This window comes from Trachypithecus francoisi, unplaced genomic scaffold, assembly GCF_009764315.1.
Source record: "Trachypithecus francoisi isolate TF-2019V2 unplaced genomic scaffold, Tfra_2.0 Lachesis_group10, whole genome shotgun sequence".
NCBI lineage: Eukaryota > Metazoa > Chordata > Mammalia > Primates > Cercopithecidae > Trachypithecus > Trachypithecus francoisi.
The window spans coordinates 3218063-3235859 of NW_022681455.1; the positions used below are offsets into that span (position 1 = coordinate 3218063).

At 44.5% G+C, this 17797-nt stretch overlaps 1 protein-coding gene across 1 annotated transcript in view; it reads right to left on the reverse strand.

The window, feature by feature from the left end:
• SLC22A23 (solute carrier family 22 member 23) overlaps positions 1-17797 on the reverse strand; it is a 190703-nt gene that overhangs the window by 143774 nt on the left and 29132 nt on the right. The window contains 2 exon segments of the mRNA XM_033216068.1: positions 671-825; positions 6680-6783. Of these exon segments, the coding sequence (XP_033071959.1) occupies positions 671-825; positions 6680-6783 (259 nt within the window).

Genomic DNA, 17797 nt, shown 5'->3' on the forward strand with positions numbered 1-17797 from the left:
CAAAGTAACTAAAAGTATAAAGCCAGCAAATAAGTAAAATATCCATGCCTAAAACTCTTCTTCTCCTTATGGGTTTGTGGTTGTGCTCTAGCAAACACCACCTACAAATAAGTGAAACCTGACTATACTCAGCAGAGTTAATACAGCCAACAAACAAGATAGATCAATGAAAGAAATGCCTCATCCTCCTAAAAAGACCAAAACTACCAAATTTTGCCATTTACTTTTCCAGTGCCAATGCTTAGGTTTCAGTTCCAGACCACTTAAGGTCACATCTGTGGACATGAGAATGTGGAAAATTTGGATTCTGTACGGATACCCAATTATGCACCAGATAGAAGCATATAGAATATCAATGCAGAAAATTCTGGAGAAAAGCCAAAGCCTCTCCATATCAGGAAAGAACCGATCGCCACTTCTCCAAACAATTATGCAACCTCCCATGTCCTTTGATGTGCACTGAGCCCAAGCTGGAGATCAGAATTGAGTGAGACGTTTCATGGCATCACCTGAAAAGCCTCTTTCACAACACTTGAGGCCTTTAGTGTTTGTGTTTCCACAAAACTGCCATCCCAAACGAGCAGCATGCACAGTATCTTCCCCAGAACCTCCCAGGCAATCATACTTTTGCTAAATTCTTTCAAGACTCGTCGTGAAGGCTCCTACTTACGTAATGCATACAAGGTGAGAATTATTCCAGCCAGGCAAAATCCTTCAAAGAACCTGAGTGTGCTGAACATTGTCACATTCACTGACAGTGCCACAGTCAGTCCAAAGATCAGAATGAAGATGATGGAAAACAGCAGCACAGGCCGCCGGCCGACCCTGCATATGGAGAGGGAAAACGTTAGGAATCATTGTGAAACAAGACAGTGATACCAGATGCTGAAACCCAGTGTCCAGCAGGTACTCAATATATGCTGAATGAGTACTGGGCAAAAAGTCCTGTGCCATCTATACCCACTTCACTAGATCCTAGACTACTAGGGGTAGAAAGGGAGATTTAGCCCAACTCCCTAATTCTCGAGCTAAGGGAGCAGGGATCAACCAACTACAGAGTAAGAGAATTCACACTTGAGCCCAATTCCTGTTGCTGAGTCTATTTCTGAGTGTATAGTGATATAATTCAAGGCAAGAGGAACAAAATTAATAACTTTCCAAACAGGAACCTTGATACACCCAGCATAAAGAGTCTTGAGAAATCGTTGACCTTTGGGATTGGATCAAAAGTCAACATGGTCACCAAGCAAAGCAGTTTTGTTTCCTCTCCCCAGGTTGTTAACTAAGTCAGATACCTGATCCTACACACAGCCTATCCGAGCCATGGCCAAGCCATCTGCCAATTTGTTTCAGCTACAAGACGAGAAGTAATTTTTAAGGGATCACACACTAAAGTAAGATAGCGTGAACTTTAAATGCCTAGTGACCTGATAGTGAGCTGACAGTGCAGTCCCTTGGCTGGACTGAGGGGCAGGGAGTCCAGGCTGTGATGGTTCTCTGGAAAGGGCCACAGATACCCTCAATTCGCGAGTCCTGGAGCTGACCAGTTTCAGATCAGTGACCACTAGGGGGCGATGTGCTTCTAGAGTGCCTGGGAGGACAGCAGAGGGTGGTCCACAAGAATGGGAAAGTCACCAGTTCCTGTGGCCCCATGCTAACTTTCCATCTTTCCTTCATTAACTGATCAGAAATAAAGTGGCAACAATAACTCTCCATCAAACACGATTGGCTTGGTCTAAAGGATAACTCAGAGAAATGGAGGCAGAGTGGATGCTATTTGCCAGGAGAAAAAAGGGGGAAAAATCCAGCCCTAGTGTCCCCAATACCACAAACGGTAGCTGAGGGGTTCGAACTGTCCTAGATGTGTTTATTACAAGGCATCTACATGCAAGTAAAATGTCCAGAAAAGACAAATATACAGAAACAGAAAGTAGATTTGTGGTTGTCCAGGACTGGGGGGTGATGTTTCTATCATCCTTTGAAGGGATGGGAATGTGTTACATTCAGAGTGTGGTGATGGCTGTACAACTCTGCAAATATACTAAAACCCATTCAGTTGTGCACTTAAAATGGGTGGGTTTTATGGGATGCAAATTATATGTCAATAAAACTGTTAAAAAAAAAAAAAAAAAGGTAAGGCATGGCCTTACCCTATAGAGATAGATGTAATTTTAAGAAAATACAGGGAAAGGAACAACAGGATGAAATTACACTCAGAACTTTTAGTTCTAACCATTCCCATCGGGCACTTTGGTTTACTGAAACAAGGCCAAGGCTAGGAGCTCAACGTAAGTTAATCTCACCTAGAGATTGTAGCCATTACTTTCCCTTGTCCAGTGCTGGGGTCAGGCAGCCCTTACCAGGAAAGACTGCGAACTGATTTCGTCCAAATCTAACTCATTTACAAAAATAAACTTAAAATACAGCTTTAGTCATTCTCCTAATATGAAGAAAAATGAACTAACTCTAACATCTTGCATTACCCTTGACTTCCCTGGTCTACGAAATGGGGATAAGCATCCCACATTGTGGAGGGTTGAGATCCTTCACTGGGGGGTTGATGGGCACAGATGCAATGCCTGGCACAAAATAAATAATGAAATGCTTTAGTGCTCATTCCTTCCTGCATTTCTATATCCCTGATGCCTACCAAACAATGTTTGCTGTGTTCTGATATTTTAGAAAAGATGTTTGATTTTTTTAAGCATGTAGCAAACATTCTAAGTCCCTGCCTCCCAAAAAATGGTTGCTAAAATCAACAAGTAAAACTTATCAAGGTCTACAGGGCAAACACGGTCTTTGAAGCCAGGGCGTGCTGGTGCTGAATCCAGGATCAGTACTTTTGAACTATGTGATCTGGAATAAGGCTGGGCTTGTTCAAATGAGCCTGGAGTTCCCTTTGGTAAGGGCCAATTAATGTCTACTTCATAATGTTGTCGACAGGAGTGGATATGAACAAATGCCTCAGCAAGCATTCAACACATGTTAGTTATAAGTATGGACAGTTTTCCTAGAAACTGGCTCCCAGGGCAGAACCCTCTCGGAGAGGACTGATAAAGCCACAGTCCTTGTCTGTAATGCAGAGGACTTTGTCACTTAGGATCTGTGGTGGGCAGAACAATGGTCCCCAAATCTGTCCATGTCCTAATCCTCAGAACCTGTGAGTATTTTACCTTTCATGGCAAAAGGAATTCTGAAGATGAGATTAAGCTTAAGGACCCTGAGATGAGGTGACTTTCCAGGTAGGTCCAATCTAATGACAAGGAAAACCTCCCCTGGCTCCAGGGGACCAGAGAGGTAGTGGTGTGAGAAGGACTTGACTTGACATTGCTGGCTCTGAAGATGGAGAATGGGGCCATGAGCCATGGAATGCAGGTGGCCTTTAGAAGCTAGAAAAAGCAGGGAAGCAGATGGTCTCCTAGATCTTGTAAAAAGGAAAGCGGCCCTGCTGACACCCTGACTTTAGACCAGTCAGACCTTTGTTGGACTTGTGAACTGCAGAACTGTAAGATCATTCATTTGGGTTGTGGAAGCCGCCAAGCATGTAGTGATTTGTAACAGTAGCCACAGAGAACTGACACACGGTCTCAACAGGGAACAGAGGTCCCACTCAAATGAAGTGACTGGAGGAGATTTTAATAAAGGGATTATTTACAGAAGAGTGAACAAGCTGAGAGGGAACCCACAAGAGATGGTGTTGGACCTGGCGGCCCTCGGCAGCCGGGAGTAGGGGAAGGATGGTCCTGGCCCCTGAGAGAAAGAGGTGCTGTGTGGAGGTCATGGACAGGAGGTGGCTGGCCCCTCCAGCCTGGCAGAGAGCAAGCTGGGCATAAAAGTGCCTGACCTCACTCTCCTCTCCCCTGAGGATCTACAGCTGGTGCTCCCCACTGGCCACTCTCGGCCAGGAGCTGGCAGGCAAGGGGTCCTCTGGGGAAGCTCACACTGGCCAGCATCCCAGGGTCGGCTGGGGAAGGAGGCAGAGGGCTGCTGCAGTGACAAACACAGCAAAGAAGGGAGCACATCCCTGGGGCCACTGGCCATCGGCCCTCCTACCCACCTGAGCTAGCAGATTCTACACCAATACCCAGTGAACATCCCCAGACAAAACTTGGGTGTCAGAAACAGTAACTTTTTAAATAAAGAAGTGTATTACTTAAATGTTACTAAATGCTGACTGCAGCCCCAGGAAGCATATTGTATGACTTGATCCACTTCCCCTGCAGCCATGAAATAGGGCCCACAGCCAAGAGGTCTGGAGTTCCCTTTAAATGGGTTTATTTCCTTTTAAGCAAGGCTCAGGCAGGGAGTAAAATGCCAGAAAACGGGGTTGGAAAATACCAAGCTTTCAAACTGAAAGGGAAACCCACTCAAAGTGTTCAAAAACTACCACTCAGGCAGCCTGCCCCTGATTCCCAGGGCACCCCCTCAATCCTGCCCATCTGAGGAGGATCCTCAGAAAAGCAATTGCAGAGAAACAGTTTGCGATGTTAGACTTCTGGTTACTCTAAGAGCAAGACCCACTCTTTTGTCCTCAGGCCTGGTGTGTGATCAGGGAGGCCACACCACACGTGTGTACAAGAAGAAAGTTAAGAAAACAACCTTGAAACAATTTAAACTATTACAGACTGGTTCATCCATAAAAGTCGATTTTTACTTTTCTATTAAATCATTTATTGAATAAAGACACTAAAACCCCAGTCGAGTCTGCATTTTTTTAGAAAGACAGTGACATGGATTATATTAGTATATTTTTCTAACCTATTTCAATGTAGATTTCTGGGAAACGGTATATTTTAGACCAATATACCTCACACTAGAAACCTATGAACTCAAGTATTTGGTTTAAAAAATAAACCCTGTGTTGCCTCTACCAAAGAAAGCCCCTAAGGGGTTCCCTGCATAGGTCTCCAGAGGTCACTGACTGCTTCTCTGTTGCTGTCCACAGAGAATGTGTCCATGAGAAGCACTTGCAAATGATGATGAGGCAGATGTCAAACACACAAGAAATCACATTACATGTCAGCTCAAGGAACTCCCAAATAGACGCTAGGTTTTGGAAGAAATTTTCCACATGTGTAATGTGACCCTCTGCTGCTGTCCACCGAGGCACTTGCCTTGGCCAGCATTCTCAGTTAACTGAGGTGCAGAGGTCACAGAACCTATAGAATTTGTTCCATATCACTCTGGGCCCTTATTTCATCAAGGCCAAGAAGTCCCAATTCACACGCACACACACACACAAAAGAATCCTTTAAAGATAAAAAGATAGGCCGGGCGCGGTGGCTCAAGCCTGTAATCCCAGCACTTTGGGAGGCCGAGAAGGGCGGATCACGAGGTCAGGAGATCGAGACCATCCTGGCTAATATGGTGAAACCCTGTCTCTACTTAAAAATACAAAAAACTAGCCGGGCGACGAGGTGGGCGCCTGTAGTCCCAGCTACTCGGGAGGCTGAGGCAGGAGAATGGCGTAAACCCGGGAGGCGGAGCTTGCAGTGAGCTGAGATCCGGCCACTGCACTCCAGCCTGGGTGGCAGAGCAAGACTCCGTCTCAAAAAAAAAAAAGATAAAAAGATAAAAGAATGTAAGCTGGGGAGACAGTTACACTACGCCTCTCTCCTGAGCAATCCCGCTACTTGAAAAACCTGTCAACATTGTGCAATTGTCTCCCTGCTTAGACACATCACCGCTGCTGCCCCTGTGACCACAGAATGCCTTAAATAAACGCGCTGCAGTACCCTGGTGGAGGGGCAGGCTCTGAGGCCACGTGGCTGAGTTTCAAGTCCTGGCCCTCCAGCTTAAAGCTGAGTGAACTTGGAGATTTGACTTACACTTCTGTGCTTTTCCAACTGTAAAACACAGGTAGTAATAGCATCTCCTATTAGGGGTGTTGTAAGGAGATGTTAATGTATGGAACTACTTAACACAGTGCCTGCTACATGGTAATCTTTCAGCTGCTAATGTTATCATTATTACTGTCTCTGCTACCAGCTTTACCTGCAGACCTCTGTCCTACCAACCCATCCCTTCATCCTGAACTGCTTGCCTTGCTCCGGGTACCCGGACTTCCTCTCCTACCCACACAAAGCATATGCGTTCTCACCTCTGGCCACCACCCTCCCCTGCCCACAGAGCCCATGTGTGTTACCCAAATGGTCTTTATCACTCAAGGTGCAGCTCCCCGCAGACCCCACAGAGGCATCTCCTGGCCAAGCCAAGGACTGTCCCTCTCTAAAATCTGTATGACATTCAGAGGCGCTAATCAGCACTGCCTGACTCATTCAGCTTGCATGGGGGAAGGGTCTTTAGCTCCCCCATCCCCTACTTTTTAATGCATCTTCTGCATCCACCCCTTAGTGCATCCACCCCCTGGAGCCCTGCACGTAAGTCTTTAAGCTCTAACTAAACATCAAAGGTTAGAGGTAGATGGGGCTGCAGGCTGGTTTTGCTAGATTCTAGAAGCTAGAGCATTGCTTTGAATTTAAATTCACACTTCCAAATGATCTGCTACATGCATGGGCCATTTCTCTGAGCTCTGCATTCTCCACATGGCAGCTTTGGTCTTCTGCTCTGGCACTGGGAAAAGACAGCCACGGTAAGCTAACACTGACTACTTTTCTTTAGCCAGCAAAGGCGTGCTGTGGCCTCCAAAGGTTCGTGCGGCGGGCACGTTGGTACTCACCAGTCAGCAATGCATCCAGTTATTAGGTAGCCAAAGATTAATCCAACCAGTAAGGAGAACTTAGCGATATGGACCTTCCAGGCATTATCACACACAAGATCCCACTAGAGAGGGGCAAATAGAAAATAAATCAGAGAGAAACATACACAGAGCTCGTCGTACTCAATTACAAGGGCAATATAATAACCCTTAGGGACCATGGCACCGTTGCCAGTACCGTGCCACATAGCCATTCAGAGTCTCTTCCACATTTTTGAAAATCCAATGAGACATATAATTTGCCCACAAAAGGAAATGGAACATTTTAGTCTGGGACAGATTATAAGTCTGCACAGAATGATGCAGGAAGTCTGGGGATACGTGTTCTTCTGTCCCAACCAACACGGGAAATGTAAACTGAGGCAGAGGTGGGCAGCGACGGAGACCAGGCATCCCTGAGGACTCAGTGGTCCCTCACCATGAAGAGCTGCTCCGAGTGCCCAGGGGCTGGGAGACCCTGACAGCTTTCTGCATGGGCATGGTGATGACATGAGGAGGTTAAAAGTAACTTTTCATCCCAAAACATTCCCCAAACTTTATGAGGAGTCTTAAAAATAAGGCGAGCATTAGTAGTGATTGTTGAAATATGAACTTTAACTATAATTACATGTAATTAAATGTAAATATGAAATGTAAACATTCTATTTTACCCTTGGAAATGTCCCTTGCGTTTTCCTATTTCCCCTCTAAAGCCATCTGCTCTACTTGGCGAGAAAGCTGGTCAATTAGTAAATACAACATTCAGACTATTGTACTGTTTGATAAGAAAAATACAAAAAATATTCTCATTTTTCTTTTCTCCACTTGCAGAATCAGGAGAGAAACCCGTTTGTTCCCTCTAAGTGATGCGTGTCCACGTGTGGACTCAAATCCACATGCAGCTTGCATCTGGGCCAGAGGGGCAAATAAGCAGGGTCTCTGCTGGCCAGGTCATGGAGATGCAGAGCTGGCGGTCTAGATGCCCTGCTTCTGCTGCAAAGAAGTGGACAAAGTTTCCGGTTCTGGACTCGCAACTCCAGGTCAGTGGAGACGGGGGTGGGGTGGTGCGGGGAAGCAGCTGAAGAAATGCATGCTAATGCATTTGGGAATGCCAGAGCGGGAGGTGTTCTAGGAGCAGAGGCAGGATTGGAGGGGAGTGGGCGCATGGAAGGTGGTGGGCTGACCCCTGATCCTAGTTCTGTCTTCTTAGATGTCTCCCCTGGCCCCTTGTCTCTATGCACCCCAGACTGCAGCACAGAGGATCCTTAGAGAGCACTATAAGCTCAGGCCCTGCCCCATGTTTCCAAACTTCCAGAGCCTTATCGAGGCCCCTGAGGCCACAGCTGTGGTTCTCAGCTTCCCTAAAATTCAGGAAAAGCCACGCTCTGTGTCAGTGGATGCAAGGAAAGGTGCCTGGCGGGGATAAGTAGAAAAGCACTGTCTGTCACAATGTCCCCACTTCTGCCCTGGACTCCTTGGGACGCACACTGGCTCGCCGATGCCCCTGACACAGGTATGGCTTTCCAGAGACTTGAGGAGGGTGACTTATTTTTCTACCCCATCTGCTTCCAGAGTGATTTGCAACGCCAGGCCCAGGAAGAAAGGGAAGACGGGAATGTAAGCACAGACTGCACGAGCACCTCGTCAATAAAAGACGGCTGGGAATTTGCTGTTGTCAGGGTTTATTCATGAATTTGGGGAGCAGGGCGCTGCTGGTTGCACAGATTCTTACTAAGAATTCAGACACACGAGCTCCTTACAGGGTTAACTTCCTTCCATGATTGCTCCAGTGGGCCTCAAATTGCACTCCAGAGACCAGCAGCATTAGCACCACCTGGGGACTAGTTAGGAAAGGCAAGTTCTTGGGCCCCATCCCAGGCCCACTGGATGAAAACTCCTGCAGGTCAGCACAGCGTGTGGTTCAGCAAGCCTGCCCCGCAACTCAGAACTACTGGCCGACGCTGCCCTGCCATTTTGAAGACAATGAATGCACTTCACTGTCTTGGGCTGGGGTTCAAACAACTCCCAAGAGCAGGGAGAAGCGAAAACACTGTGGGAACCACGCAAAAGACTGGCTGCTGCTGTTCGGCCCTGCAAATGCAGGGTTGTACAGCTAGGTGATGAGTTAAGTTGGCTTTTGCAGGCAAGCCTGGAAAAAGAACATCCACATATGTATGCTGTTTCTAGGAAAAAATGTACTTTTGATAATAAAAACCTTTCACCACGCAACCTATTTCTAACTTCAGGAATGCAGGTTCTGCCTTAAAATGTTAGTGATGGCTTCATAAATCACGGTGGCCGCACATTCTGTTTTTCCAGCTTGGTTTACACACTCTGGCAGGGGAGGTGCTCAGAGCACCTGTAACCACTCATCTCCCAGTTGCATCATGTCTTTGGGAGCCTCGGCTGGGCACAGTCTCAGTAGGAGAGGAACACGTCCCGACCCCAGGTTGCTGCCAGGAAGAAGGGTACCAGCTGCCGTCTCAATGGCAGGGAGTCATTTGAAATGCTTTCAAGTCTCCACCAAGACTTCCCATTGATGAGTTTACTTGAGGTTAAAGGATGCAAATGAGTATATTATGCTAATGTGAGATGGCCAGGAGGCAGAAGAAATTTTAATAAAGCATTCAGGGGACTGGAGGAAATTGCCAATACTGTTGTGAGTTCAGCCACCTGAGCAATGACCAGACCTGGCCTCTGCAGCCACGACCCCATTAAGGTGCTTGCTAATAAGATGTTCAGTGGTCAGCCCTATCCATTAACAGTGCCACAGTGGAAAACGAAGACAGTGGAGGTAGACTGGGCCACTCACACGGCTGGTAGGGAGAGGAAGCGTGGTTAAAAGTATGGCTGGCTCCACAGTTCCCAGCCTGTGTGCTTGCCCCTGGGGAGGGGAGCAGGAAACCCAGGGCAAGGCAGTCACCTGCTGCCTTAAACCCTCCTGAACTAGGCACAAGAATAGACAGCATATCTGAAGCAACAAGTAAACCAACTGGATTCCCAGGCCCAGTAAGTTTACCACGATAAGGGTTACTCATGCCTGGGGATCCACCTGCAACGCCACCCTTGCCATCCTGGAGCCACCGCTGTTTAGCAGGGTAGGGTGGGGCTGGGGGAACCCATGGCGCCAACACCCTTGTTTGACTTCTACTTCTGGTATTGACAAAAATGTACCGGGAAAAGAAAATGTGTTCAGACACAGTATAATCTCCTAAAGAATTTCAGAAGTATGAGGAAGCTTTGAGGTCACCTGGCTCTTGAAATTTGTTCACATTGCTCTAGATAAGATATGGCAACTGGTCATTTCACTGACCAGTTGGGTAAGCAATGTTTAAAGCAATTTATAGGCCGGGTGCGGTGGCTCAAGCCTGTAATCCCAGCACTTTGGGAGGCCGAGACGGGCGGATCACGAGGCCAGGAGATCGAAACCATCCTGGCTAACACAGTGAAACCGCATCTCTACTAAAAATTACAAAAAACTAGCTGGACGAGGTGGCGGGTGCCTGTAGTCCCAGCTACTCGGGAGGCTGAGGCAGGAGAATGGCGTGAACCCGGGAGGTGGAGTTTGCAGTGAGCCGAGATCCGGCCACTGCACTCCAGCCTGGGCGACAGAGCGAGACTCCACCTCAAAAAAAAAAAAAAAAAAGCAATTTATAATTTTTCAGATTAAAAAAATATATAACAGAAGTAATGTTTTAAAAAGTACAAAACCAGAACTTAATATAATAGGTTTTGTCTCTGACATTACCCTTGTCACCTCCCTCCCCATCAAATCAATCACCAATTCCAGCAGGTTTTACCTTTCAAATATGTCCTGAACATACCATCCATGCTCCATTGCCCCCACAGACACCCCGATTTATAGGGATGGGGTAGGCGCTCACTCATGTGATTCCAGTCTCCTTCTGGTGTGTGCTCCTATAGTGTGAGCTGGAAGGCCAAAAAGAATACTTCCAGATTCTGGTACACCTACGGTTTCAAATGTGATTTTGGTCCTGCCAATCATGTGCACACCCCAAAATAACTTTCGGTGTGCAACCTTGTTCTAATTTCTGGATGACTTGAGTTAGGAAGAGAGTTAAATGGGGAGGAAGGGAGACATCCATTTTGCTGGTCAGATCTGGCAAGAGTTGGGTGGTCTGGGAGCCAGCAGTTCTGGAGGCGGCTAAGGAGGTATGATCTTGGAACCAGTGGTTGGAACAGTGACTTTCTAATTCTTCAGCCTCCTAATGGAGGCACAGTTCCCTGGACAGGCTAGCTCTCTAGAGTTCTTCCAGTAATCCTTCCAGAGGCCCGTTTACAGTTGCTCTAGCAACTCAGTAAGCACTATTCCCTGTATTCAGTCCCTATCTCCTGAAATACCAGAGTGGCTTCTGTTATTTGCAAATTGAACCTTGTTCTCTGGTCAAATTTCCTTGGGATGGAATTTGCAGGGGGTAAGCAGACAAGGTAAGGAAAAGTCACCAGCCCTCCTCCCTCTCCTGAACTAATACAAGAGTCTCCCTGCATTAACTCCAATCGCCCTCAAATCCATTCCCTAGAGAACAATGAAAAGCATCCTTTAATGAACCTTGTTAACACCTCATCAGCAGGTTTAACAAGATCATAAAAGCACTAAAGTCATGGCCCCATTTCATAATCTTAGGCTTGCTTGCTTTGTCATTCTTCCAAGACCAGGGACATTCATCATGATGCCATGGGATGCTTCTGAGCCATGACTAAGCGGTGAGACAAATGACTCCAGAGTGTGTCTATGTTTTACACACGTTAGTTGCTCTGTGTTCTGGCAAAATAAGAAAAAAACAAAACAAAACTGCAGAGTCAGAGAAAATCTGGTAGACTGTTTTTGGACCTATATAGTTTAAGGATAAGCTAAAGAAAATACCATTAATATTATTTTGAAAGGAATAATTGCTTGACTTGTCAGAGTGGAGAAATAGTCATCAAGGAAACTTAGAAAATTTCTAAAGAAGATGGAAAATAAATGGCAGATAAAGAAAACAATCTTGTTTTCCACGGTAATGAATTCTATGACAAAATGTAAAACAAGAACATAAAAAAATTGGAAGCAAATAGATTGCTTCTTTAATTTTGAAGTGAAGATAAAATCTCTAAAGAGAAAAACTAAGGAGGAAAAACTACATAAGGAAACAACTGGTAGATTTTGTAATAGTTTAACGATTACTACTTTACTATTAATTACTATTTTTAAAATCTACACATCAAAAATACAATAAGCAAAATTATAAAGACCTAAATTTGTAATATATATCCACTTACATATCAATATACACCAATACTGCAACCAGAAATTGAGTTAGTGCCCAGATGATTAACCAAATATGAAACACAAATAAACACTTGAGAAATGTTTGATTTCACGAACGAAAATGAAGACAGCCGGGTGCAGTGGCCCACGCCTATAATCTCAGCACTTTTGGAGGCCAAGGCGGGAGGATCACTTGAGGTCAGGAGTTCTAGACCAGCCTGGCCAATATGGTGAAATCCTGTACTAAAAACACAAAAATTAGCTGGGTGTGGTGGTGCGTGCCTGTAATCTCAGCTACTCAGGAGCCTAAGGCATGAGAATTGCTTGAACCTGGAAGACAGAAGCTGCAGTGAGTCAGGATTGCACCACTGCACTCCAGCCTGGGCGACAGAACGAGACACTGTCTCAAAAAAAAAAAAGAAAAGAAAAGAAAAGGCAATATTGTTTTTCAAAAAGAAAATTTTAAAAAAATTTCTAAAGATGCAGGAGAAACAAAGAGGTATAAACCTATACAAGGAGCATAAACCAGGCACTGTTTTACTGGAAGACAATTTGGCAATATGCAGCACATTACTTTAAATGGGGTCCACTCTTTATCCCAGCGATTCCCTTTCCTGGAACTTTATCTCAAGTAAATTATCAGAGACACACGCAAAGGTCCCTGTGCAATGATTTTCACTGTTTGTAACTTATAAGAGCAAAAGTTGACAACCTGACTAAATGTCGATGATACCACAGCATCATTAAAAATTTCACCTTTGAAAATGAATGATCGAGGAAAATGCTCATGATATAATTGTATGACAAAGCTTCAGAATGGAAAAACGGTGACTAGAAGAGATGTTTATACAGGCAGGGCAAGTTAAAAGAAGAGATTCCAAAATATTTTAAAGTGACTATCTCTAAAGAGTAGAAATAAGACTGAATTTTATTTTCAACTTTATACTTGTCTTGACTTTTCCAAATTTTCTACGACGAATCTACAAGCCCTCAAATGACAGAAAAAAAAATGTAGGGAAAAATAATGTAAACTCCCACAGTGGTAGTGACAGTGGGGAGGCAAAGACAAAATCATTAAACAACAAACCAACAAAGGAAAAACCTTTTCGCCTTCTCGGAAACACGTATTTTAAGACAATCCTATAAATCAGGCCTAGAAGAAGCTTATTTTGAAAGTGGCTGGGAACAAACCATGTCTTCACAGCCTGAAGGTTATGCATGTTAATGCTCACTGACTAAAGCGAAAAGTGTTTTTTAGGGAAGTGAATGACAATTTTCCCCCAAGTTTCATCTTTTGTAGTGGAGATCCCCATTTGAAATGGTTCTATCAGCAAACCACGAGGGTTTTACCAATCGCTGTGCATACTGTCTGTTCTAAAGCTGAGCAGTGTCAGTTGAGATAAAAGAAAATATTTCTGTTCAGCCCTACAAAGAGGACAGTAACTGCTTAAAACTTCAAAAGCTTTAAGTAAAACAAAGTTCCTGACTGGGTCGCAGGAATTTAGAGAAATGTAGAGTCAGCATTTCCCCCTCTAAAATAGAGTTTCAGCAGCCTCTCATGAACCAGTGTTTTATATACCATGGATGTGCTGTGCTTTCCACTTCTTAACTGTAGACAATAGAAATGGCAAGAACACACACACGGAGTCCACCCTGGAAGATGAGTCACAGACGGACAAAAGAAACGCCCTCCACAAGCCAGGCTGATGAAGCACATTGGCTACAATTAGTTTCTCAACATTTACGCAGCCTCTGCTACCTCAATGTGTTTTTCAGTATTTTTAATCTAACAGTTGACAGATTTTTTTTTTCCCTAAAAGATTCCATCAAAACTCAAGATATACTGCATGACTTGAAAACCTCAAATTACTCTCTGCTTTTTGCCTCTAAGCTCATCCTCCAATTTTAGGAGGTTTGCTGTCAACAGTAGCCAACACACCTGCCAATTAGAGTTGGCATCGTTGCAAGCTTCCTTGAATGACATAATGAACATCCTTGGGTACTCCGGGGAATTTTTTCTCTTTTCAATTTTGTTTCTCTGTTTTTTATTAGTATTATTAATTGCTGCTCAAATTGCTCCTCATCTTTCCTTTTTTCTACCTTACTGCTAAAATAATAACCATGGCACGTTGAGGGGAATAGCTGGGGCAAAAATCGATTGCAAACCATTCCTGCTAGATGGAAGATACACCCCCAGCTCTCGCAGACCTGCATGCTGAGCCTCTCTAAGGAAACCCCCCCGGAGCCACACCGTCAAGTTTCTTACACTTCACGTAGTCCCATTTTAATGAGTAATGTAGTAATTTTAGATTCATTCGAACCCTTAAGCAATAATTCATTTTTTTATTTTTTTCTTCAAATGACAACTCTACTGCCTGCTCCTCTTCTGCACAGTGCAGCCTTCCCGGTGGGACAGAAACAGAAACTGCTTCATTTACTGACACTGGGGCTTTCCTGGTTCTCACTGAATTTGACCATTTTTAAAGGGCTAGAGATGTAGAACTTGAAAAACAGAAAAAATTACCACCTGAACACATCCTCAGTGAGGTGTAGGATTATCTCTGAGGAAAAAATACCATGAGTCACTTTTCTTTCTTTGTTTTACTTTTTCTTGAAGGAAATAAGAAGGTGTATTGTTCTGAGCAGAGGTTTGCATTATTGAACGTTCTTATTCTTTTTGTACAGGGCCCAGTGGCATTTGGGGAAGCCGAATAAATACCCACAAAGCAGTGGAGATAATTAATAAGCGATGCCCTTTTAGCTACCAAAACCTTGAACAGTCTTTCCAAATTCTGCAGTGTGTATTTTACTAACGGCCCTCATCAACTACCTATAAGAACGGAAATGAAGAGTAAGCCCTGTAAGTTAAAAAGGAAGGAGGAAGTGGGGAGGAATGCAGGGAGGGAGGGAGGAAGGAAGGAACCCCACAGATCCCTAAGCATCAAAAGGGAGCAGCTATTAATGCCCTGCAAGAAGTCAGCACACAGGCTTCCGGCACACTCATTTATACGAGATAACTTGAAGACCATTAACGTGAGAAATTCAAAAGTTGTTTCAAGTGTTACTGGAGGGTATTTTCTAGTATAACACAGTGCGTCATCAGAGCTGGACTGTAGCTAGCATCAACATTGAAGATGTCCCCATCAATTCCGGAAGACAGCCAGGGGTGGGGAGCTTCTGCTGGGAGCCTCAGGGGATCCTTGAAATGAGAAGACTGTAAGGACCCAGGTGATCCATCCTGGAGAGAACTTGGAGGGTGAAGGAAAGTCATCTTCCACCTGCTGAAAACAAATGCCTCAGTGGCTTCCCACAGTGGCAGGCTATGGCCTTGTTGTAACAGGACCCTGTTACGTTCCCTTTATGGCTAGAGTCACCTGTCACCTTCTATTCTTCCCATTTGCAAACTGGCTGCCATCAATTCTGGAAGAGAGCCAGGGGTGGCTGCCCCCCACCTACCTCTCTCATCACTACCCCCTGCCCCAACCCCTGCCATGACCCAGCCTTGCCAAAGTGCTCACAGCTCCCCAGAGCCTCCATGCCCTTGGCCCACGTTTTCCTTCTGTGCCCCACTCCCACAACACCCTCATTCTCCCACTCCAACTTTTCTGGCTTGATGCCTGCTTTAAAGGACAAACTTCACCAAAACCAAAATGATTTAACATTGTATATCACCTGTCGGTCAAAGTATGGCTGATTTTCTGTACCGCATGCATTTTTTTCTTTCAAGCAATACATATTACTTTTGCAAGCATACAACCAAGTGAAAAGGGAAAGGGGTACAAAATTACAAATGTACAAATGAAAATGCTTCTATATTTCTACAAAGTTTAATAAACTCCATTGAGGGGTATCCTCTCCCAAGACCGGATCAGGAACCTCTTCTCTGTGCCTCTGAAGCATCCTGTACTCATGATAAACATGTAAACTGTTCTTACAATACACCATAATTGCCTGTTTACAAGTCTTTCTTCCACTAGCTCAGGGGGCAGCAATCTGTAGCCCACAGGCCAAACACAGACCTGCTGTCTGTGTTTGTAAATAAAATTTTATTGACACACAGCGGTGCTCCTTCATTCATATATTCATTTGCAACTGATTCTGCACTACAGCAGCAGAGTTGAATAACTGAGACAGAGCCCACATGACCTGCAAAGCCAAAAATATTTACTATATGGCCCTTTTTAGAAAAACTTTGCTGACTCCTGCACTAGGCTGCAAGTTCCTTGAAGAAAGGGACCATGTCTTATTCCTTCACGCCTAAGCTAATGCTCAGAATGAGGGAGGGGCACGGTGTTAACGTCAGGTAGGAACGACCCTCCCAGAAGTCAGAATGCTCCTGTGTCCACCTGTGTTCACTGTGCCCTGCTATTTATCTTAATCCTCTTTCTGTGATTGTTTTTTCAAGTATAACTTAATTTAAATAATTAATACATAATGATTATACCAAATTTATATAGGCGATATAGGTTTTAAATGTTTCCACCAAACTTCTCTATTGGTAATTTTCCTCCAGGGAAAGATATTTCTAGTTTTATTATAAAAGCCAACAGAAAATTTGGGTATATGAGAAATTTATTTAAAACAATGAATAATTCTTTTTTTTTTTTTTTTATAGATGGAGTCTTGCTCTGTCGCCCAGGCTGGAGTGCAGTGGCGCGATCCCGGCTCACTGCAAGCTCTGCCTCCCAGGTTCACGCCACTCTCCTGCCTCAGCCTCCTGAGTAGCTGAGACTACAGGCGCCCCCCACCACTCCTGGGTAATTTTTTGTATTTTTAGTAGAGACAGGGTTTCACTATGTTCACCAGGATGGTCTCAATCTCCTGACCTCATGATCCGCCCACCTCGGCCTCCTAAAGTGCTGGGATTACAGGTGAGTCACTGCACCCGGCCGAATAATTCTCTCTTAATAGAACAAATCTATGACATTAAATTAAGCATTGTTTTAGGCAAAGAAAGGAAACTAAGATTCATTAAGTATCTACCCTGTGCTCGGGACTCTGCCAGCTGCTTTGACGAAGCACCCTGATAAGCACAGCAGGCCCATTGCATGGGCATTAGGACCAGTGTGTCCATTTCACAGATGAAGACACTGAGGCTGAGAAGTGGCGCTAGTCCAAGATCGAGTGTCTCTTATGTACATTATTAATCTGTATCTGATTGAAACTCAGGTTCTTTCCCCCAGTAAACTCAAAGAAACAGCCCTAGTTCATACAAATAACCACAATTCTCTAGTTTAGATTAACTTGTTATAGGCTGTAGCGTTTGTCTTGCCAAGTACTCAGTACGCTTCATGTGCATATAGAAGCAAAGCAGCATATACTGAAAACAGGACAGGTTTGGTGTTACTTCATTGTTACACTGACTAAACAAATAATAATCGGTCCATGGTCTGTGAATAGCAGATATTTGACACATCATGGCTGTTTAAGATACTAATATCACAGTATCTTTTTTGAATAGAATTTTTAGTACTGAAATGCTGAAAAAAGTTATGATCAACCCCCTATTTTAAAAACAAGGAAACTGAACAAGAGGTGAAGTGACTCGTTCAGAATTAAAAAAGCTTAGAGCCAAGCCAGACCTGAGCAGAGCCCAGGTTTCCTTGAGCTCAGTTGCTCCATACCAGGCTGCCATGGAAAATGTCATTTTCAGACGTGACCTGATGCACAGGGACGCATGACTCTCCCAACAAATCTCACAAGTCAATTACTGCCAAGCCAGGATAACTCCGAATCGAATGGTCAGTGTAGTGGTACCACCTTCATTCTAGTCCAAAACTCTTACAAGAGGAAGGATTAGGAAAAAAAAATTAACATTTTAATTGAGACCT